This window comes from Callithrix jacchus, chromosome 15, assembly GCF_049354715.1.
Source record: "Callithrix jacchus isolate 240 chromosome 15, calJac240_pri, whole genome shotgun sequence".
NCBI lineage: Eukaryota > Metazoa > Chordata > Mammalia > Primates > Cebidae > Callithrix > Callithrix jacchus.
The window spans coordinates 22588582-22614304 of record NC_133516.1 but is presented as its reverse complement, the minus strand read 5'-3'; the positions used below and the strand labels follow the sequence as shown (position 1 = coordinate 22614304).

General features: G+C 36.0%; 1 protein-coding gene across 4 annotated transcripts in view; it reads right to left on the bottom strand.

Annotated features, from left to right (window-relative positions):
• Positions 1–4071: 4071 nt before the first annotated feature.
• OPA1 (OPA1 mitochondrial dynamin like GTPase) overlaps positions 4072–25723 on the bottom strand; it is a 100711-nt gene continuing 79059 nt past the window's right edge. For all 4 annotated transcript variants that reach the window (XM_035274847.3, XM_035274849.3, XM_035274848.3 and 1 more), the window contains 2 exons: positions 9515–9589; positions 4072–6990 (listed from right to left, as the gene is read on the bottom strand). In XM_035274847.3, the coding sequence (XP_035130738.1) occupies positions 9525–9589 (65 nt within the window). In that variant the 3' untranslated portion in view covers positions 4072–6990; positions 9515–9524. The remainder of the gene's footprint in view (positions 6991–9514; positions 9590–25723) is intronic.

The following is a 25723-nucleotide window of genomic DNA, read 5'->3' as shown; positions in this document are numbered from 1 at the left end:
CGGTCTTAATAGTCTTGGGAAACCAGACTATCTCAAGGCAAGAAAATTAAAGAATGTACATGAGATTCCCGAAATATAAACGTAGCTGAAACTTTAAAGGCTTTTGCTAATAGCTTTTCTTTCAAAATAATTTTATTAGGGAAAAAAAAAGACAATCAAAAGTTGTAGTTGGGGCCAGGCGAGGTGGCTCACGCCTGTAATCCCAGCACTCTAGAAGGCTGAAGTGGGAGGATTGCCTGGGCTCAGAATTTGGAGATCAGTTTGGCAACATATTGAGATCACATCTCTAATAAAAACTGAAAAAAGAAAAAAAAAAAAAAGATTAGCTAGGCATGGTGGTGTGCTCCTGTAGTCCCATCTACTCGAGAGGTTGAGGTGGGAGGATCGCTTGAGTCCAGGAGGTCAAGGTTGCAGTGAGATGTGATTGTGTCACTGCACTCCAGCATGGAGGACAGAGTGAGAGACCCTGTCTCAAAAAAAAAAAAAAAAAAAAAAGTAGTAATTTGGAAAAATAAAATATCCAATCAAGATTTTAAAACTGAGGAAAGAGTAATCCCATATTTTAATACTTGGACTAACTAAAAAAGATTGAGAGAATCTGCACAGGATAAAATGAGAAAATCAACATTATTAATATCTTGAGAATTACAAAGCACTTTTTACACTTGGAACTTAGGGACTAGAGTTAACGTGAAGTTAGAACCTCCAGAATCTCATTATCTTCTTGTCCACTAAGGACTTAGGCAGCCACACATCTCTGCAGATAGTTTCATTCTTGCAATGCAACAATAACCTCATATAATTAGGAAAGATGATCACAGACTATTTTTGTTATGAGTTAGGTCATTTTGCACTTCCTAGGTATATCATGTGCCCTATTGTGCTCCTAGTATCATAAATGTTTACTTTCCTAAAAGTATTTCTGAAAGGGAGCATATTTTGGAAAGTGTATAGGCTTGCAATCATCCTTGTTTTCAAATTTCAACTTTGCCATTCAACTAGAATAACCTTGTGCAAACCATGAGTTGATTTTCTCATTTATAAAATGGAAATAATACTGTCTGTGATAGTGGGAGCAAAACACAAGACATACTGGTTTCTTTGCTCTGGACTCAAGTTCTCTTCTTAGTTTCAAAATTTTAAAGGAAAACCAAAAACGTTTCATGGGACCAATCCTTGGCAAGATAGAATATTAACCATTAAAAATGAATTCAGTGGAGTGTCTAGATGGACCTCAAAATGTTGCTGGCCAGTTTTAGTCCACTTCTTTGTAATGTTCCAAGTCCTGCTCAGACCTTCGTAATAGGCCCTTAGTTAGGATGTGCTAATATTTCTGAAATCACGGCAAACTTAGGTATCTCTCTGCACCCTTACTCTCAACATACATCAGACACCTCCTGCTACTGTGAAGGGTTGCTCATGGCAGCGGGGAGGCAGGCATATTATTGTCACTGGGTGTGTACTGTATCCTTGAGGTGATTTCTGATATGTTACAGTATATACATTAATTGACTATGGAAAAACATTATATGCATTTGGCATGCAAGGGGAGTGGCTGTGTACCACCTGGATGGAACATTATGACAAATGTGGGAGTACTTGACAAACGCTCTAGACAAACGTATTTCTTAAAGGAGAAATAAGTAAGCATAACATTTTGTTAGTAACACAGGCCTATTTCTGTGTTAAGATGTATGGAAAGAGAGATCAACAACAAAAATAGAACACAAACTAAGGGACCAGAAAAATGGTTAGGTTCACGCCTTCAGTTGAGGGAAATTAATTCCAGCATTTCCTGGCAGCTGAAGGAAAGAAAATGGTAAGGTCTTGAGTTCTCCTGCCATAAGGAAAGCAGTATAAACATTTGTCTGGAGGGGAAACTGCTGGCACTGTCCAGTAACCCTTAACGAATTTCAATGATAACCAAGGCATGTCATTAGGTTAGACTATTGCAAAAGATACTGTGTATTTTCTTCCAATAGATGTGTTATATGGCATTGCCTGTGAAAGCCAAGGACATATTATCAAAGATGTAGGTAAGTAGCAGCCCAGGCAGTATTGCTTTCTGATGGTCTGGCCTAATCTCAGATAAAGTTCAGCAAAGCAAAAAGACGGGTTAACCTATACCCTACATATTCTCTCACAAATATTAGAAGTCTCAAGACCTTTTGGAAAGTATTAGGTCACATAAGCCATGTGCATATTTTGTGACAAATGGATACAATTCTAATTTCCACGTTGTTGCTCTGTGATTTAATAACTACAAAAGTAAGCAGCAGAATGAATGCTGTGTTCCGAACATTAAAGGCTGTAACCTGTCTTCTTAATACAGCGTCAAGACATATCTCTGTGGGTGGCTGCTGGCAGTATCACTGCATTGTGAATGGATCTTCAGTGGTGCCTCTGGCCTAGTTTTGTCAAAAAAAAGATTTTTGAAAGTTCTCAAATACATGGATAGGAAAAGTTTACACCTGGGTTAATGAATCAAAAGTACTAACACCAGGAACAATAATTTTTTATCAAGAAGAATAACAAAACGATTTTCATTTAAAAGCATTTCAAAGTAGTATTTACCTCCTTGTCAGTGACGTGCCCACAAATACACCTTAACACTGGGTTCTACAGAATGTGACCATAACCACGAGAAGTCTTAGGAATCACATCATACTTTCTGTTTTCAAGCTCAATTCTGCCATGAGGATAAAAATTTAAACTAATGACTTACAGGTTTTTCTTACCCTTAGTTTTAGAAGCTGTCTTTTTTGAGCCACAGGTCACCCACATTTAAACGTTCCTGATACTGTCTCCTATTTTTGAACCTTTAACAATTTTTGTAGTACTTGTTTGAACCCTTACGTCTTCTACACTTTTCAACTGAGTCTAATACGTGCAGAACATGACTGTTGTAGTTATCACAAATCGGGTGACTATTTTAAAACATATTTTACAACATATTTGTGTTATCTATAAGCATGTGGTAGCTACTTTGATTTGATAACTATATTCTTCAATTGGACATGCTAAAAAACATAAATTGCTCTGTTAAATCTTCAGTAACCAAATTCTTCAAACTTTTTGATACATGAAGATTCTAAACTTGAATTATACAGAGGATGAAAACCTAGCTTAAAATAAAATATGGGGCCTCACACTAGGATCAGTCTGCTAGCACGACAGAGAAAACAAATGCTAACATGATTGAAACATGTTCTTGCCTATGCCTCTTCTGAAGGAATTCAGTGGCTCACGCCTGTAATCCCAGCACTTTGGGAGGCCGAGGCGGGTGGATCACAAGGTCAACAGATCGAGACCATCCTGGTCAACATGGCGAAACCCCGTCTCTACTAATAATACAAAAAATTAGCTGGACACGGTGGCGCGTGCCTGTAATCCCAGCTACTCAGGAGGCTGAGGCAGGAGAATTGCCTGAACCCAGGAGGCGGAAGTTGCGGTGAGCCGAGATTGCGCCATTGCACTCCAGCCTGGGTACCAAGAGCGAAACTCCGTCTCAAAAAAAAAAAAAAAAAAAAAAGAAGGCACATCTACACTCTACCTAACTTTATATATTCAATGATCAACAAGTATTTAGTAGGGATCACTGATGAACAAAGTTCTAAGAGGAATAACACAGTGAGTAACAGGAGTTTATAATCAGATGGTAGATGGAATTAAAATTCCTTCCGGTTCTAAGACTTGGTTATAACTTCTGAGTAAGCCTCATATGACCATGTTAGCAGCATTAATGAAAATGACAGCTTTGGCAGCAAAGTGCAATTAGAAAACTTTTTTATGTATTTCACCAAGAAAAATAACAAAATGTTTTGACAAGTATCATCATGTGAAAAAAAGCACTGGTTGACCATGGAGTACAACTGTGAAATGCAAGGCATGTGAAATTTAAGCATTCAGAGAAAAGCCACACTAAGAGCTTGTTAGACCATGTTATACTATGGGGTCATACTATAGGGTTATACTATGGGGTCAAATAATGACCCTAGGTACACAGGTTTCTCTTTCCCTCATTAAAACAGAAGAAAATTTAAAAGATGCTCTCCAATAATAGAATTATAATGTGATTTAAATATTTTTTAATTAGTCATCTACACAAATGACCTTTGATCAAGCACAGGCAAAATATAAGTTGCAATAATATCTACATGTAATGTGAAGGTTTTAAAAATATAATACAAAGTTCATTCACAGTGCACATGTGAAAACAAGGTAAGTTTTAAATATTTAAACAACATATAGCCATGATCATTCAAAAGGTAAGCATATTTTAAAGCACATTTCCATACTGCTCGGCTATTACATATACCAGCTTAGAGAACTGAGATAAAAACCATTACTTTGATCCCCTTTATTAGAAAGCAAAAATACCATATTTCTTTCCTCAAATAGAATAAATAAATAAAAAATAATTAACTAAAGATTTTCTTTTAAACCTATACCCTGACTCTTGTTCTATGTAAAATTCCAACATGTGAGGGCAGGAAACACCACTCTGCTATGTTTCCTACTTAGGTTTAGACCATTCATTTGCATTTGGAAGCTGAATAATTTGCAGAAAGAAGTCTCCTGAAAAAAGTGTAGAAAATGGGAATACAAAGGGAGGGCAATATAATAAACTATGAGAAAGGCTGATTGTTTCATCTGCAGCTATAACCCAGTTTAACTATAGCACAGTTGGTAAACTGGGAAGCTGCAAGGGCCACTATTTCCTACTGCACACTGCCTAGGTATACTGATTTTTAAAACTGAAATCCTGACCAAATTAATTTTGGATATAATCTATTTACAGTTGTTCAACCTTCCATACAGAATTTTGTTCACTCTGCTCTTTGCAAGTTCTGACATAAAACCAAATGCTTGTGTGGCTAGTTCGAATTTCACTTCTGTCTATTTAGTGTCTTGTTGTTTAAATTTGAATCATTTCTAACTTTTGAACTACAGACATGAGACACAGAATTTACTGTTGAGATTGAATTGTATTTTCTTTCAATAACATCCACATTTAGTAAATACCTAGCTTTCAAGGAAAAATAAAGCATGCTTAGAACAAGATCAGCTAAAAAGAAGAAAAAAAAATCCATGAAAGAAGCCACATTACTGTGGGGGATGGAGAGATATCAGGACTCTCATGTGGGACATTTAGTAATATTAGTTGTTATCATCTATTCATATAAGTTACAATATTGATTTCCTCAAAGAAATGAGGATCTCCCTCCACCTCTTTTCAAAACTTATACAAAGGGATGTAACAATAGCAGTGACTAGTATCAGCCTTTTCCTTGGGAGAAATCTGTGGAAATACAGCTGAAGGCATTTTTTTTCTCTCTCTAGTTGACAGAATTAAATACTGTCCTGTTTTATTCTTCAGAAATATACATGTAGTTGTACTTGTTACGCTTTACAGCTGCAAAAATATTCTTTAACATGCATTAACCTGGAAGCACAGGTTACAGGGGTGTACCCAGTAAGGTGATCTCCTAATTTGTGAACAGAAGATAACAGAGCTCTCCTTCCTTTCTATTCACTACTGTCCCTAGACCTAAAATAAATAGAAAAGGTTCCTGACTTTGCATCTGCCAGCGCATCTATGCTGCTTCAAACTGGACTGACTTTTCTTATCAAACAGTATAAAACAAACAGATGCTGAACTCCCAGTTTCTGAAGTATTTTTCACATCCTCCGACCTTGCATACCAAGTGTCACATCTTGAGGGATCACAACAAAGCATGCGTTGATGTAAAACGATAAAATGAGAAGTAGCAAGGGAGCTCTTACCAAAAACAATTCCAAGAAAATGATAAGATTTAGCAAACTGTAAAATAAAAAACATCACACAACAGACATTTTTATTAACAAAGTAAAGACTTAGTGAAAAGGCAGCAAATGAGATAGATATTTTAAGTAAAAAAAAGCATTTCTTTGCTTAAATGTCCTTTAGCCAATTAAAAAATACTTATTTAAAACACACGAAAATGTTGTGAGGGTAGTACTGCAATTAAATTGTAATAAATTAAACTAATTTTTTCTTTATTTGGCTAATAGGGGGATGGTCAACATTACTCTAATTGTTGAAATAATTCCTATTTAAAATAGCCTTATGAAAGATGGCCTTTTTCTGATGCCTGGTTGAAATGTTTGATATTCTAAATGAAATTTGTCAATTGATTATCCTTAATCTTCCCTGTCCTGTGTCATAATCTAGTGGCTCTGTCAATAGGAAAAAACCACTATTAACAGAAAGCCTAACTTAAGTATACAACATTTAAAATCAATCAATTTCAAATGGATACAGATAGCGAGAAAACAGCAACTGCTTCAAACAGGTAAGCTGGTACTGACTCGGCTTCCAAGGCAAATTTCTTTGCTGGCTACAAAGGGCTGAAATTTCTTTCACTCAACGTACACTGAGTTGTTACAATTCAAATTAATCTGTTTAGAGGTTCTTCTTTCTTTTCTTTCATGGTGAATGTAAACTGAATTATCATGGTCAGTTTCCAGGAAGAGAATACTACAGACACACACAATGATTTAGCAGGCTACTATTATTTTATATACAATTGATAACTTTAAAAAAATTGTCATATAAGATTTCAAAACACCTAGCATTATATTTCTGGAAAAGAAACTGACATTGAGTAACCTCGGTTACTCAGTTAAACTACTGCCACCACGAATAAGACAACCAACAGAGAGCAAGTTTCTTATCTTCAAGGATTGAACCTAATGGCCATACCAATTATTATTCCAATCTGTCACTTCAGTACAACAAAATAGGATGTTAATCCATTCCCACTGTTCTTCCATTCGAAAGGCAGCTGATGGTTAAAGCGCCCATAACACACATCAATTATTTTCATCCCATGACTTTATTGTATGTTTAGAAAGGTGGAACAGCAGAAGAAAAAGAGGCTGGACAAAAGACTTTGATGTTTTCATTCTTCAGATGTATGCAGAGTTGATTATATTATGAGTAGGATTCTGTAAAAAGAAACCCATTTGACAAATTGAGGTCGGGAGACAAATGCAAAATTTCTAAACTGAGTTTATTACTGCACGATCATAAAAATGGTGACGCCTAACTGCTTCAGTTTGCTAGTTTTACTGAACTTAGTCTATCACCTACCATAACAATATTAGAATAATTTTTTAATCAAACATAAATTAAAATATACTAGAATCATTTCCTGTAGAAAAAAGTTAAAAGCATATACTAAAATTATGACAAATCTGTGTATGGCTGTATAGAGTACAAACATCTTCAGCAAATATCAGAATAACAGTTACTTAGGAATCCTATATGTGTTAAAACTATAATTGAGAAGGTATTCCTTAGGTAAGAAAAGGGTCCTTGGTAACTTTTATAAAATGGTCAGAATGAAGCAAGGTTACCATTCGGCCAGATTTATTCTTTTAAATGAATCTGCAGGGTACAAAACAGATCATCTGTCCAGTTCACAGATACTTTGTAAAAGTACACAGAGTCTTAAGTCATAAGGGTGGAAAAGGGTCTTAGAGACTAGTCAGGGAGCAGCAGCAATGGCAACTCTGGATGTCACACTGATCAACTGAGGGGAGAGACACTATTATGTGAAACACTGGTTGGCTTTCAGCTTCCTCATTTTGTTAAAAAAAAAAACCAAAAAAAACAGAAATACAGCTCATATTTTTAATGGGGTTTTTGTGGCTTTCATTGATCCCCGCCCTCCCCACTGCAAAGCACGTACAGATCGTTAAACAAAACGATCATGTAAACTCTGGTGCTAAAGGAGAGATCAAGAAGGTACTAAAACTATTTATCTCAAATAGTTAAGTATTAATAGTAACTATCACGACTAGGATGATATTGTAACACCTAAGGGTTTTAAAATACAATAGTCATACACAAAAGATGTAGAAAACATTTATGAACATGGACACTTATAAAACACAAAAATTATGGCTTGGGTTAAAGATGATTATGTAATTTTGTATATTTCCATATATCTGTCTTAACTTTTTTTTTGAGACAGTCTCTCTGTCACCCAGGCTGGAGTGCAGTGGCACGATCTCAGTTCACTGCAACCTCTGCCTTCTGGTTCAAGTGATTCTCCTGCCTCAGGCTCCCGAGTAGCTGGGATTGCAGGTGCCCACCACCCCGCCTGGGTAATTTTTCTATTTTTAGTAGAGATGAGGTTTCACCATGTTGGTCAGGCTGGTCTCTAACTCTTGACCTCAAGTGATCTGCCCACCCAGGCTTCCCTAAGTGCTGGGATTACAGGCATGAGCAGCTGCACTGGCCTGTCTTAACTTATTAAAGAAACAAATGAAACAACATAACAAAACTTTAGTTTTCTTAAGTCTTGTTTCTCTCCTTCATTGCTGTCATACTGTTCTGAATGATGCACCATGTAAGTTGTGCTTCCCTTTCTACCTTGCCTTCTCAAATATATTTTCCTGACACTAGAGGAAAGTAAGTAGTTTGGTTTAAGAGCCTTTTCTGAACTGAACTGAGTGTAGCTAGGGAGAGAACCTTTGACATTTCTACTCCTTCCAGTTCTGACCCTGCTGCAGGCTTTCTGTAGGGTAAGGCTCATAGACAAAAGTGACAAAACATTTGAAGCGATAACGACTTAACTACAGCATTTTTCTTTTATAAAAGCAAATGCCAGCCTGGACAACAGGGTGAAACCCTGTCTTTACAACAAATTAAAGAAATTAGCTGGGCATGGTGGCATGAGCCTGTGGCTCCAGTTCCTCAAAGGCTGATGTGGGAGGACTGCTTGAGCCCAGGAGGTTGAGGCTGCAGTGAACTGTGATTGCACCACTGCACTCCAGCCTGGGTGTCAGAGCAAGATCTCATCTCAAAAAAAAAAAAAAAAAAAAAGGCAACTGACTTATTACAATTCTTCAGCAACGATTAATTGATTATGCTACTAAGGAAAAGGCTTTAAATATGTATTTTATTAGGAACATGCTTCCCATGCTAGAAAACAGAATCAGTCAAAAAAGTAAACGCATTAAGAGGAGCACTAAATTCTAAGGCTATATAAATTAATCAGGAAAAAGGCTTATCTAAATGTTTTTAAACAAATTTAGAATATGAATTAAGAACAATTATTAAAATTTTAACTAAGTCAAATAAAAATTTTGCAAGTTAAATACTTAACATACACAGAATTATTAATAGACTATAGGCAATGAGGAGTAAAATGTCAACTACAGTTCAAGTCCTTACATGTAAAAAATATGAGTCACCTGCATATTACACAATATCTTAGCTATCTATTCACCTTTGTTCTGTTTGAAATGAGTTCTAGAGGATACTTTCAGTTCTGCCTGCCAGAAGGCAATCAAGTTATTCAAAGGAACATTACAGAAATGAAATTCGGAAGCTAGTTTCAGAGATTCATGCCACTGAAATGACAGCATAAGTAACAAGTGGGATGTAAGTGAAATAGAATGATAAACTATTAAGGAAAGTGTAATTAGTCAACCCCAATACATTTATAGAATTTTTACTCACTTAATATAATTTATTTCTCCTGATGAAGAGCTTCAATGAAAGCATCAAGTTTTTCTTGAATTTCTCTAACTTTCTCTGTGGAGATAAAAATAAATTAAAGAAAACAAATTTATTTTTCAAAGGTATCACAAATCAGGAGATAATTATTTACCAAATGGTTGGTATACTTAACTATCTGGGGAAAAGGGAAAAAACATGAGTCTCACCATACTACCTTTTATCCAAATCAAGTCCAGATGGATTATAGTAATACTCTCAGAGATTTTTTGGAATTGGGAAGAAAGACTGATGGACCCCTTTGAGAATCTAATAAAAGCTGTGGACTCTTAACATGTAAAAAACATGTAATAAGTACATATACAATTATGTACATACTTTTAAGGAATTCTCAGATTTTCTAAAGCCCAATCAAGAACCCACAGTTAGCAATGTCTGAAACACTGAAAAATATAAAAGAAGCCATTTAAAAAAATGAAAAGAAAATATAGGGTGCCTTAAGACTGGGAAATGACTTTTTAAGTATAAAGTAATAAGAGTTACAAAGGAAAAGATCAATCAATATGGCCATACTGAAATGTATACTTTCATTTATATGTTATAAAATTAAAAGACAAAGGAAACTGTGGGAGATGCTTGCAACAAACATGAGAAGCGCAATGATTCTATAAAAACACATAGAAAAAAGTACTTTGCCAGCTATAAATAAGAAGAGTTTAAAAACACCAGAGCCACTAGAGGTAAATTTACATTACTTATTTTAGGTTTACATGTTTATAGACTTCCAAATGAAATGAATAATCTCTGTCTGAAATGAGATTTCCTCCATAAGCATGAACTACTCACAGTACATGCCAATACCCTATGAAAGGTAGAAAAGTCATTATCTGTACTACTTCATTGCTAACTTAGTCACACACTTCCTATTTTATATTTTGAGATGGGGTTCTTACTCTCTGGCCCAGGTTGGAGTGCAGTGGTGTGAACAGGGCTTACGGCAGCCTCAACCTCCTGGGCTCTACTGATCTTCCCACTTTGGCCTCCCATATAACTGAGACCACCAGCACGTGCCACCGCACCTGGCTAAGTTTTTATTTTTAATTTTTTGGTAGAGACAGGGTCTCACGTTGTTGCCTAGACTGGTCCTGAATTCCTGGGCTCAAGTGATCCTCCTGCCTCAGCCTCCCAAAGTCCTGGCATTACAGGTGTGAGCCACTGTGTGTGGGCTCCTATTTTAAAAGATAGGTTATAGTAAGCATGATAAATATTTTTGTCCTTTTCATGTAATTTAACATATTAGTGGAAATTACCAATTCAGGTGTGTTGGCTGGTTCAAAGTCAGTGACCCAGAGGCAAAACTGGTAATCACTCTACTTTCTCTGTATAGGAAAACTACGTAAGATGCATTTAATATTTGACATTTATATCTTTTACATTTAAAAGTAAATAATGTACAATTGAAGATGTAAGTATTCCTTTTTATCAGTGAGGCAGCGTTCGTGATGAGTACCCAAGAAAATCAAGAATTGTCCTTTTTATGAATTCTTATTAGCGCTGCAAGAACTCAACAAAGCCTACAGTGGTTGCATATAAAGAACATAACGTTTTCATATTCTTTTTTCAGCAATTCATTCTTTCATATTATTTTACCAGTAATTTAACACTTGTAGGTTTCGCTGTGTTGGCCAGGCTAGATTCAGACTCCTGGGCTCAACTGATCCTGCTGCCTCAGCATCCTGAGTAGCTGAGACTACCGGCAAATGCCGCTATGCCTGGCAGAAGCACTTCTAATTCTAGGTATTAGATTCAGACTATATAAAATCTGTGTGTGGGGGAAGTCCAATTGTTTTAATCAAACTATGTATTGAGAAAATATGATAATAGTTATTATGAAGGCAGCATTAACCTCTTATATATAAAATTAAACTAGAGAAACTAAAAAAAAAAAAATTTTGAACCCATCTCTTAGATGTTTAGTCTCAGTTTTTTGGTAGGCTCACTTCCATTTTTTAAACAGCAGACAAACCAGTAAACATTTTTTCTTTCCCAAAATAAGACCAGATTCTTAATTTTAAAATTAATTCATCTAGTTGCTTAGAAACAGCTTAACCTATTTTTTTTTTTCCAGTGAATGTAAGAAAGTTTCACATCAGTTCATCAGGTGAAGGAGTTTTAAAAAGTGGGGAGGTTAGGAGAAAGACATTTTCTAAATTGTTACCTACGATTCTGGAAATAAATGTGGTCTTCAAAAAAAATTAACTTAAATCAGGAAATACACGGAAATCTCCAACAGGTGCTTCTCTCCATATTTCATTGAGAAATATTTCTACTTGGGAATGCTATATTGTATGAGAAGAAATCCAACTCTATTTGATACACAATTTGAGTACAATAGGGCAGCCTCATGGCCAGATCCACCCATCCTTTCGCCCTATCCGTGACCCCCATCCTAAACTGGACGGACTACTGCAGGCATTCGGTACAGCAGCCTCACTCCCTACAAGACTATTCAGAGCAAGATCCAACTGGATTGAAAGATACCAAGAGCCACTCTGATGCAGGTGTCTCACTCTGTAAGCCCTAAATGAAAATGAAATTCTTCTAAAATTAAGAGGTAAGCAGTTTTTTTCCTAAATAAAAGCAAAAAGACTCTTTAATGTACTTTAACATGAAAACCACGAAATGAAAAAATGCCAAATTTCCCTTAATTATTTACAATTAGAATATCAGCAGACAGTACTACCATGCTTTGAAACCTCAGGAATGACAAAGGGCACTTAATTAGGTTAACAAGAAATAATAGGGGCAGGAGGTGTGAAGGGAGGGGAGACTGCAGGTATGTGTTAAGACAGCAATGATGATAAATGTATCCTTTAAACACTATCTACAAAAACATTCATTTCTCTGTTCTTTCACTGTTACAATGCACTTGATACAGTGATATGAGAATGCAGGTGATATCCTACCTCTGAGAAGCATTCCTGGCTTACTCTCTCATTCTATGATGTATCTACTATGCATTTCCAAATCTGGTGTTTCATTTGGTTCTCATGCAACCCTGTAGGTATCATTGCTAAATATGGGGACATTAAAGCCTGGAGAGTTAGCTTTGTCTACACTGCTCTAAGAAACACACACTACATCTGCTACCATGTTTGTTTGTTTGACAGAGTCTCACACTGTCACCCAGGAGAGCCATGATGCAAACACAGCTCACTACAGCCTCGACCTCCTGGGCTCAAGCGATTCTCCCACCTTAGCCTCCCAAGTAGCTGGGACCACAGGCATGCAGCACCACACCAGGCTAATTAAAATTTTTTTTTTGTCGAGATGGCATCTCACTATGTTGCCCAGGCTAGTCTCCAAGTCTTGGCCTCAAGCAGTCCTCTGCAAGTTGGCTTCACATACTGCTGGAATTACACGGTGTGAGCTACTATACCCAGTCTGCTACTGTATGTTAACGCATAATAAAGTAAAACTCATAGCGACAAAGCAAATGCTGTTATTTTAAGTCTAGTTGGTCTTTTTTAAACTATTACCTTTGACTTAAAATAAGAAGCATTTCAGTAAAAAGGAACAAAATAGTTACTGACACCTCCTAAGTATTCCTATGCCTAAGGATGACCAAACAGTACATAACATGCTATCACATTCTGATGAAAATTATGCCCTCTTGAGGAGACTAAATATATACACATTTGGGGAAACCCTCGGAGAAAAATAGAAGAGGACAAAATGGGACAAAAAAAGCTCAGCATCTTCAGTGTCTAGAATAATGCCTAGATCACTGTGTATGGTCAATACATGATAAATGAATGAAGAAGTTCCCTGAAATATGGCACAGAAAATAAGGGCTATGGTTTTCAAAGAGAAAAAATAACTTAGCTGGCTTCAAGAATATTACACTAAAGATCAAGAGGGCTGAAGACAGGATCGGAAGAGCAAGAGCAAGCTGGGAAAAGGAGGCAAAATACACATAGATAATGAGGGTCAAGGAAAGCTGCTGGGTCACACCTGAACCAGACAAGCAACACAGAACAACATACTCAGGTCCAGCAACACAAGTGGGAAAAAAAATCCCTTCAACTCATGCACACAAATGTTCATTGCAGCACTGTTTACAATAGCAAAGACCTGGAACCAACCCAAATGCCCATCGATGATAGACTGGACTGGGAAAATGAGGCACATATACACCATGAAATATTATGCAGCAATCAAAAACGATGAGTTTGTGTCCTTTGTAGGGACTTGGATGAATCTGGAGAACATCATTCTCAGCAAACTGACACAAGAACAGAAAATGAAATACCACATGTTCCCACTCATAGGCGGGTGATGAACAGTGAGAACACATGTACACAGGGAGGGGAGCACTACACACTGGGGTCTATTGGGGGGAATAGGGGAGGGGCAGCAGAGGGGGAGCTAGGGAGGGATAGCATGGGGAGAAATGCCAGATGTGGGTGAAGGGGAGGAAGACAGCAAATCACACTGCCATGTGTGTACCTATGCAACTATCTTGCATGTCCTGCACATGTACCCCAAAACTTAAAATGCAATAAAAAAAAAACAGAAAAAAAATCCCTTCAACTTAATGATTGCATCTTCTTAACAAGGCTGAAAGATGCTGACTATGTATATATATTCACTTACAGCTTTAGAAACTACCTTACATATAAGCAGAATTATTTCCATAAATTCATTCATCTTAAATTTTGATATAAGCTTCCAAGAATGTCTGTATACTAACTATGCCATCTGGCTGCAGAGAAAACCAAGTTATCCATAAACAATGAAGTTGAATGTTAGCAACAAAAACTTCCTACTTTCTGATCCTTCAAATTAATGCTTTGGTATTACAGTGCTTTAAAATTTCAAAAAATATTATTGTAACTATTTCATCATTAGAAATTGCTTTCTCTCAGATGTGTATGGATCAGCATTGACTAATTATAAAGCAAACTCTCATTTCCATTAAATATTTGAATTAAATATTCATAAATAAAGAATAAAATTTGTGATTTACTTGGTAAGTTAAACCAACTCAGGAAGGGATTAACAAACTGCTATTTCTGTTATACAGAAATAGCTATTTCTACATGCAGTGAATACTGAGTCTACTCTCCATTTATCCAATGTTTACTTAAAAGATGAGCTATTTCAAACATCAATTCATTGTGCTTCTTGATTGAGTCATGAATATTCCCATAATCCCCAACTCATAAACCATCTCAGTGAATGAAGTTCCTTCTCTTTTTTCTTTTCTTCAGATGACTTGACACCCATTCATGTTTTGGGTCTCTTTATCTCTACATGAAATGATATTGCTACTTTCATTTTCTTTTTGGGTCTTCTGATACTTGCTCTAAAAGTCTCAAATATAGACTAATCTGTAATTAGGTTTTGAATACACTGTGAATACCAAAAGGCCAAACCCGGGAGAAGGTTACTTCAGTGGTTAATAACAGTTTAGAACAGGAACAAAGAACCACACACAAAACACTAACACATATACTGAAATAAACCTTTTAAAACTTTTGATGTTTTTTAAGAAAGCAAGCTGCCAACTTACTAATGCAGTGTACTTTAAGCAAGCCACATATCCAAAGATCCAAATGTACCTTAATAGAACTGTTTTATAACATGTTGCATAAACACTTTGTGTTAAGCTTTAAGATACCCTCTAAGTGAGATTCTACTGTACAAAGCTATTCAGTATAGTACTGAAAAGTAAAGGAATACTTCTTATTATGCAATATATATTGCTCATGAAAAAGTTTGCTTTTTATTAAACAATTACACTATATAAGTGCCCTTTAGAAGTTCAGCATTTAAATGAATCTAGGGTTTAGGGGAAACCAGGAAAGGGAAAAAAAAGTGAATAAGAGACTATATTCAAGATTCTCAAAACTACAGTTAAAATCTTAGATTCAGCACAAGAAAAAAGGTGCATCTTTTATGCTTGATGAAAGGCTGAACCAAAGAGAAAGACAAAGGTATATGATTAAATCTAGCACTTATTTTTTCTGAATCTTAGCCCTACAGATTTTTCCTTGAAATAGGCATGATTATTTTTAAACACTCAATGAAGACAAACAGAATATTCCTGCTTGTTAGAGAAGAAGGCATCAATTCACATGTCCAGGAAAACTGTTGAAGACTGGTATAGTACTTTTAAAGCTGAGGTTCCCAGATTTCTGGGGCCTGTAAAGTCTGGGTTATTTCCATTACTTCAAAAATTCAAATGGAAATCTTCATTTGGACTAGAAACACATTCCCTCTCCTAACAACTACTTACTTATACTGATTAGGAACTATAACTGGTGGTTATGTTTCTAATTAAAAAGGCAACTGTATTGTTGCAGACAAAATCTTCCATAACATGGACTTCACAGGATTAATAATGAAAGAAGAATTTGATGAAAAAAGGTTTTTAAGAATCCCTAGTCTAACACTTTTAATAATCTATGGGGAAGTTATTTTATATGATTTTTACAGAGAACATGTTGTAATGTACACCATTTAAAACATATGAATGTGGTATTTGCCATGAACCTTATAACTGGGTAAGTCACAGTCCTAGCTTTGTTATTTAGAAAATGAAGGAATCTATCCAGAAGAATTCAAAGTCCACACTAATTTAAAACTTGGGATTAAAATGTATTGTTGTAATTCATTATATAACTGCATCTTTTAAAACTATTAACCCTCTAGTAAAATGTGTAACCACAAATTGCCATGTCGTTCTCATGGGGCTTCATAATTCATTTTGGAAAGATCATTTTAATAACATTTTTTCTGAGCATTAATGTGGAGAATAGCAATGACTGCTTGTATAAATTCTCTATTTACAGAAAGATTGTCATTTAAAATAACTCGACCTAGCATAGCACTACTTGCTATGTAACAGATGTCCTGCAGATTTCCCTGAATATTCATTCATTCCTAGTTGAGTGATCTGACTTAAATAATATTTAATCATTAAAGATGATTATTAAAAAATTGCTAATTTATAACACCCATAAAGTATAATTTAGAAAGAAAGGGCCGGGTGTGGTGGCTCACGCCTGTAATCCCAGCACTTCGGGAGGCTGAGGCGGGTGGATCACGAGGTGAAGAGATCGAGACCATCCTGGTCAACATGGTGAAACCCTGTCTCTACTAAAAATACAAAAACTTAGCTGGGCATGGTGGCGCGTGCCTGTAATCCCAGCCACTCGGGAGGCTGAGGCAGGAGAATTGCCTGATCCCAGGAGGTGGAGGTTGCGGTGAGCCGAGATTGCGCCATTGCACTCCAGCCTGGGTAACAAGAGCGAAACTCCCTCTCAAAAAAAAAGAGAGTAGCCTTAAGAAAGTCTGCAAGGTAAATTACAACCTATGTCTGCTGAATATATCAAATGCTCAAGAGCAATTTGTTGATAAATTCAGCTTTTTAAAAAATGAACTCTTAACACAAGCATTTCTACCAGGCTCCTTTTGGCTAGTATGATCAAAACCTCTTCAAACACATTCTATATATTTTAAGGCCTATTCTCCAAAAGGCTTCAGTATGAACCTGAATCAGCCTTATACTTAGGCTTTTATACTTGTTGGACCACTCAACTTTTGTAAGTCGATGGCAATCCTAATTTCGGCTTAGTTATAATGATTATGGCTCTGGTTTAACTAATACAAAATAGTACCATTCTTGGTGCTTGTCAATGTCAATGAGTGTAAATCCTGAACTTCTGGCTACCTGATACTTTTTAAAAAATCAGCTGTAAAAATAAATAAATAAAGAATATTTATGGGAGACCGTATGGAGGACATATAGTTCATCTATTTCTCTGGATACCATCTATTTTATATTTAGATAAGCCAAACCAAACAGCTAGGTGTTTGGATAGCATCATTTTTTCCCCATAACTGTATATGTTAGCCTATAAGAGGAACATTTCAATAAAGGGCCCCATGATATTCATGATTATGCAGCCATTAGATTCATTATTATCATCTAATTCAGTATCTACTTTAAGGGAAATCTTTCTCAGTTGTGTGTACCAAGAAGACCCACGCTTCTCCTAAGCAACTGCTGTGTTGTTGTCTGATGGTCACCACGAATGATGTAATGACCTCTGCTTCCCATTTTGCATCTGCCAGCCACCAGGAAACTCAGGGCTAAATTTGCAGCTTGCCTCTAGCAAAGTACTGGCATACTTCGGAGATACTGCAAGTTTGGTTCTAGACCACCACAATAAAGTATATATCACAATAAAGTAAGTCACATACGTTTTTTTGCTTTCCAGTGCATTTCAGTTATGTTTACAGTATACTGTAATCTATTAAGTGTGTAATAGCATTATGTCTACAGGACAGTGTACATACCTTATTTAAAAATACTTTATTGCTAAAAATGCTAAGGACCATCTGAGCCCTTAGCGAGTCATAATCTTTTTGCTGGTGAAGGGTCTGGGCCTGCTGTTGATGGCTGCTGGCTGATGGGGGGTGGTGGTTGTTGCAGGTTAGTGTGGCTATGGCAATTTCCTAAAATAAGACAACAATGTAGTTTGCTGTACTGATTGATTCTTCCTTTCATAAAAGATTTCTCAGTAGCATGTGATGCTGTCTGATAGCATTTTACCCACAATAGGTGAGTTTGGGTAAATTTTACCCAAATCTACTCAAATTTTTGTTCTTTATAAATTGGAGACAATCTTCTCAAATCCTGCAGCTGCTTTATCTGCTAAGTTTATGTAATATTCTAAATTCTTTACTGCCATTTCAACAATGTTCACAGCATCTTCACCAGGAACAGATTCCATCTCAAGAAACCACTTTCTTCAACCCGAGACTGCCCCCTCCCAAAAAAAAAAGAAAAGAAAAAAGAAACCACTTCTTTGCTTGTCCATAAAAAACAACTTTTCATCTGTTCAAGTTTTATCATATTACAAGATTACTAATTCTAGTTCTATTGTTATCCCTACCATATCTGCAGTTATTTCCTCCTAAGTCTCAAACTCTTCAAAGTCATCCATGAGGGTTGGAATCAACTTCTTCTAAACTGTTAATGGTGACATTTTGACCACCTCCCATGAATCATGAATAGTCTTAATGGCATCTAAAATGGTTAGTCCTTTCCAGAAACTTTTCCACTTTTTTTTTTTTTTTTTTGCCTAAATCCATCAGAGGAATCACTAACTATGGCAGCGAGGGCCTTAAGAAACGTATTTGTTAAAATAATAAGACTTGAAGGTTGAAAGCGTTCTTTGATCCACGGGCTGCAGAATGGATGTTGTGCTAGCAGGCACAAAAACAACATTAATCTCCTTGTACATCTCCATCAGAGCTCCATCAGAACTCTTGCATGAGCAGCAATATTTTGAAAGAAATCTTTTCTGAGCAGGCCTCAAGAGTTATAATATCCAGCTAATCATGCTGTAAACAGATACGCTGTCATCCAGGCTTTTTTGTTCCACTTTTAGAAAACACACAGGGTAGACTTAGCATAATCCTTTAGGGATGTAGGATTTTCAGAATGGTAAATTCTTCAGGTTGGCTTCAACTTAAAGTCACCTGCTGCATTAGCACCCAATAGGAAAGAGAGCCTCTCCTTTGAAGCCTGAAAGCCTGGCACTGATTTCTCCCGAGCTATTAAATTACTAGATAGCCTCTTCTTTCAATGGCTATTTTATCTCCAACAAGGATTTGTTCTTTAGCATAACCACCTTCATCGAATATCTTGGTTAGATCTCCTGGATAACTTGCTGCAGCTGCTGCATCAGCACCCTGCATTTTTATGTTGCAGAAATGGCTTTTTTCCTCTTAAACCTTATGAACGAACCTCTGCTAGCTTCAAATTTTATTCTGCAGCTTCCTCACCTCTGTCAGCATTTGCAGAATTGAAGAGAGAGGGGCTTGTTCTGGATTAGGTTTTAGCTTAAGGGAATGCCATGGCTGGTCTGATCTTCTATTCAGAAATCAGGCAATAAGGAAGGCTGTTCGGCTTTATTATTTGTATGTTCACTGGAATAACACTTAATTTCCTTCAAGAACTTTTCTTTTGCATTCATAATTTGGCTAATGGCCCATTTTGACTTTCAACAAGCCTCCTTCACTAAGCTTAATTATTTCTGGCTTTTGATTTAAAGTGAGATATGGTACTCTAGCTTTCACTTGAACATGTAGAGGCCACTGCAGGGTTATTAGCTGGCCAAGTTTCAATACTGTTGTGTCTTAGAGAATAGGGACTATGGAGGCCTTGATGAGGAGGAGATAGAAAATGTCTAGTTGGTGGAACAGCCATAATACACACACGTACTGATTAAGTTCACTAATAAGGGCACAGTTAGTGGTACCCCAAACAGCTACAACACAAACATCAATGATCACCAATGATAGATCACCATGACAGACATAATAATAATGGAAAAATTTAAAATACTGCGAGAGTTACCAAAATGCGACAGAGACGTGAGGTGACCACAGGCTGCTGGGAAAATAGTGCCAACAAGCTTGTTTAATGCGGGGTTGCCACAAAACTTCTATTTGTTAAAAATGCAGTAACTATGAAGTGACATGCAATTAAACGAGGTCTGCCTGTATGCGGAACCCTGGAGCATGCATTTTGAGGGGGTACCAGTCGTCTCTTCAATTTTACTTTATTTCGCTTGCCTGAATTTTCCCTTTCCTCCAACTCAAATTTTTCACTTAAGTAGTTTTATCTTCTGCGTAGGATACATGTAAATTACCTCACATTTTGGAATATGCCAGGGAACTAATAAACAAACTAACGAGCAAGTCGTAGAAGATATATTATTAGCCAGCTGATTCACATAATACACCGCAGTATTCTAAAAGTGGTCACTGTATGCCGGGAATACTCTAAATCAGTAATTTAAGAATATCCTGCAGGGCCATGGAGGGACAATATTTGTTACATAAAACCCTGCATGAATAATTTTTGCATGGGAGAAAAAGTACATTATTTTGATTTCTGCTGAAATCTTTAAAAACCCAATAATATCAGTATCTATTCCTATAATACTCATTTTCAGCAACAGAAGTAAAAGCATAAATTTTTATGGGATTCAGGATAATCTTTTTAAATGTTAAAAAAAAATGAATAGATTTTACCATTAGATTACAATGACTTACTCTGAACTATTTTATTTTTGTATTCAATACGTAGGATGCTCCACACTTAAATTATGACAAAAAAACTTAAAAAGTTATTTTATATGTTAACTCATTAATGATATATTGCTTTGTTTTCTAAAAAAAAAAAAAAAAAAACAGTTACATTATTTCAAAATGAATACATTCATTTTGCTCCTGGACAAAAATCTAAATATTAATAATACCTTTGAAAAAACATGATTTAGGCAATTAATTGGGAAGACTAAAGATCAGTAAAATATTCTTAGTCAATTAAAAATGCTTTAAAATATCATTGCTTTTTTCTTCTCTTATTCTTAAAATTATATTTTTCCCTGAATTTAGTTAGGAGGAAAGTAAAAATATTCTAAGAAAAGGAAAACCACCCAGGCAGCCCTTAAAGAGATAGGCATCATTTATCACCTGCAAAGACAGATTTATAAGAGGGCCCCTTCTGTTCCTTTAAGACTGCAAAACAGATGGGAAGTGAATGGACAGTCAATGGGACAAGAAAACACATGGGAGGTGCTGCTGTATGCATGTTCCCAGCATAAGAAAGAGGTCAAGATTGTAACTGCATGACTGGGTCCTGGAAAGGGTCTTTCTTCAAGCTGTTACAAAGACAAACGCTGTTCCTCATCCTGCTGTCAAACTGTTATAAATATTGGTTTGTCAAAAGACCTTCAGTGCTGAAGCTTTAAAAAGGGGGCATAACAGACCAATGAATCATGAGAATGATTCTTAAACAGTCAGCTTATCACTGTAATTTTAAAAGTAAAAGAAAGTGTAAGATCAGGGAATGTAATTCTGATTTATAAACCAAACTAAAAATTTATGAAAAAAATATGAAATTAAAAATTATAGGTTTTAATAAAATTATGAATTAGGTGAAATGAAAACAAAAATGAAATATAAGTTCCATCTCTTAAAAAATGTTGTATTAGGATAAAGTATTATGAAACTTAACACATGAAGAACAGGTATTCATGTTAGGCTGATTTCATAAGTTCTCATTTTATTACTGAGTTTATCTTACAGGGGTGCTGTTTTATCACAACTGAGTGAGAATCAGGTTCAGAAAAATAAAAATAACTTCTCAACTAATTTCATGTATTCCATTAAATTGGAAAATCACCTTTAAGTCACAATTTCTTTTCTATTAAAAAGAACAATCACAAAATTCAATTGGTACTGAGTATACATAGATTTATAAACCTAGAATTATATATTTTTTAGGAATGAAAACAGTATGTACCTCTTTAGGAGGCAAATTCATTGTTAGAGATCCTTAACACATATTAAAAATTATATAAAAAAAGAAGCCAAATTATATGAACTTGGTTGTCTATGGTTACCATAAACACAAACCCAAAGACTAATGAACAGGATACCTACACAATTCTTAAAAAAAGTCCTATCTGTAACACATATGATTAGCCCCAGCTTTGCCATAAATATTTATGTAATTGGCTTAACCATTCTTGTCAATGAACATTAATTTCTCTATCTGAACAATGGGCATAATGCCTTACAAGCCTCATATGACTTTACAAGACACACATGGACAAACCTAAGTTTTGTAAACTGAAAAGCACGATTAACTGTGAGGGCCACATCTGAGAGTTTCAAGTAGGATATGGACTCCAAAGCACCAAATGACACAGTTACATGTAATTCTTTTCTTTTCTTTTTTTTTAAGTTTCAAAATCTTTTTCTTTTCCTTTATTTATTAAAAGAAAAGGGATATATGTACTGAACATGCAGGACTGTGACACAGATACACATGTGCCATGGTGATCTGCTGTAGCTACTGACCCATACTCTAAGTTCGCTCCTCTCACTCCCCCTGCCCACAACAAACCCTGGTGTGTGTTGTTCCCTTCTCTGTGTCCATGTGTTCTCAATGTCCAACTCCCACTTATAAGTGAGAACATGCATGCTTAGTTTTGTGTACATGAAAGTATTTCCTGGCCGGGCGCAGTGGCTCAAGCCTGTAATCCCAGCATTTTGGGAAGCCGAGGCGGGTGGATCACAAGGTCAAGAGATCGAGACCATCCTGGTCAACATGGTGAAACCCCGGCTCTACTAAAAAATATACAAAAAATTAGCTGGGCATGGTGGCGCGTGCCTGTAATCCCAGCTACTCAGGAGGCTGAGGCAGGAGAATTGCCTGAACCCAGGAGGTGGAGGTTGCAGTGAGCCGAGATTGCACCATTGCACTCCAGCCTGGGTAACAAGCGTGAAACTCCGTCTCAAAAAAAAAAAAAAGAAAGTATTTCCTAGTCCTGAATGCATGCCTGGGCCATTGTTTTAATTTTCAGTAATCTTGGGGAAAAAAATTCAGTAGAAGTGAGAATCGAAGAGCTACCCTTTGTAAGAGATTCGATTTCCCAAGTAGCTACTAGACTGCATGGAGGGATCAACCCATAGTTTTAAGATGAAAATGACTTGAGCATCTTTGACGAATGACAGAAAGGAGACATATGAATACACAAGCACACATGGGAAGGTCAGGTCCCAAATACAGGTATGGGATTCATGTTCAAAGGAGAGTGATTTCCAGTACATGCTATGCTACAATATGGCTTCCAGAACACTTAAACTATATAAAGTAACTGGTACCATAGGTTTTTTTTTTCACTAATGCTGCTTATTCCTCTTACCGAACATTTCTGAAATAAGTTTATACGAAGAAAATGAAGAAAAATTTCGCCCACTGAGAGATGGGAAATTAGAAATAGGGGCATTGACAATGAGCTGACGATGTGTGGGTATAAGAAGTCAACCTGAGTGCTCTTCATGGAAAATGTGTTTCAGAAATTATGTCCCTAGGACCACATTCAAAATTGTCTTAAACTACAATACTAATCTCTGGGTGGTGCAATTATTTTTTTAAATTTTGTCATCTACTATTTCTAATTTCCCAAAATGGTTATACACTAGCTCTGCCATATTAAAAGGGATGTTACAAGAAACTCAAATTCTGGTAATGTATTTTTTGGTAAAGATCAGTCTAAAGACAGATCTGTATATATGACACAGACTATGAAACAGTGCCAACAAAAGGAGAGACTAAAGATAAAAAGACTTTAATTCTTGGCCCAGAAAAGAGATCTAACTGAAGTTAATAAAAAATACCAAACTTCTACTACTCAGAATATTGAAACTAGAGAATAGATAAATAAGCTGTTCTAAGAGAAATTAAAATGAAATATTTTGTACACAGGAGGTAACAATGAAATAATTGTAAATGAATGGTACAGGTGTGAAAACTTCACGAGTTCAATGAAGGTTTTGATTTATTTTTAGATGACAGATCCACGATGCATAGTTACATGACATAAGAATTCACCGTGAATCCCAACCACTGAGGATAATACCATGATGAGCGATGACCATGTGGTCCCATGAAATGTCTCTTGGTATCACAACCAGCAGCAGGTTATTTGGGAAAATATCTGTCACTTTTAAGATAGAGCACATCATGTATTAGCTTCGTCATTTCCACGAATAGGATAATGAAGACTATAATGTTTCAAAGGTAATTCTGAATCGTGCTCATTGTGGGAGACATAGTTTAGAAATGTACAGAATAGTGAAAAATTAAAATTCTCTTCACTCTTAACTAGTTTCTCCAATTACCTGGAGATCTGTACTTTACAGAAGTTACCAGTTTCATGTGCATCAATCTACCAATCCTTTGAGATTTCATATCTTGTTTAATTTTATTTTTTATATACTGTTACATAGTCCAATGAATTGTTTCTTGATTAGGTTTTCAGTTATTAGATTCCATTTTTTCTATTGAATATGCAAAAACATAACAATTAAAAAATAAAAATGCTGAAGTTTACACCGAACTTTAAAGGCATTAGATCACTTGAGCCCAGGAGTCCAAGGCTGCAGTGAGCCATCATCACACCGCTGCGCTCCAGCCTGGGCAAAGACTGATCCTCTATCTCAAAAAAGAAGAAGAAAAAAATCTGTGCATTGGCCTTTTGAATACATAAGAGTATTTTCCCAACGGTCTATAAATAAAAACTACTTTAAAATGATAAATGGCAAATTCAATCCATACATTTTCGTAGAGCACATTCTTGTCTTTATTCTTAATCAGTTAAAACCTGGGTTTAAAGCAAAAGAATATACTTGCTAGTAAAGTGTTAAGTACCAGCAGCATGTATAATATTATACATGAAAAGAGGAAAAGAAAACGTTCTTTTACTCTTGTACTAATTTATTAATATTCTTACCTGGTGACTTTTTAAGACAGACTTAGGCCATGAAAAATGTGCTTCATTCTAAAAGACCCATTTTGAGTCTGGATTTTCTCATCAATAACCTGGAAAACACACTACTCAGGCGCTGTCACGTGGAATATAACTACTTCTCTAACACAGAGGACTTTCCCTGAGGATTGCTTTGTCTTTGTATCAACTTCGGGTTTTTTGTTTGTTTTGTTCCAACATAAAGCAGAGCCTACTTCATCTATACAGATTCAAGGTAAAAATAATTCTTCAGTCTTCCCTAGTTGCTTTAATTTGTTAACCGTCTTACTATAAAAAAAATATTATTTTACAAAGGCCAGGTTTTAAAAATTGTCACATTTACCATGAAAAGATGCCTTAAAGAGTTCAAGTATTGCCGTCATAAAACAAATGTTATTTATTCTGTAGCAAAGAGGAAAAAAATATCAATCTGTCTGCCTTTCAAACGTATACATTTCTACATCACATCATCATTCTAAAAGTACTTGAATATATTCCAATGAACTTAAAAATTCCTAATAAACATAAAAAAAGATTAAAGTTTCCTGGGGAACTGGGTAGACTGGCATTGGGAAATCATTGGTGACCTATCAATAAGTGGTTTTGATATAGATGAAGGCCAGATTGCAAGATCCTATGAAGGAAGTGGGCAGAACAGAAGTGAATGCCACTTATAAGAGAAATGAGAACTTTCCGGTAAGACAGAGTAGAAGAAAGTTTCCTTGGGATGCAAAGAGTTAGTTCCCCCCAACTTTGAAGTCAAGAGAAGGGGGCTAATGAACAGCCTGTGTTACAAGATCCCAATCGA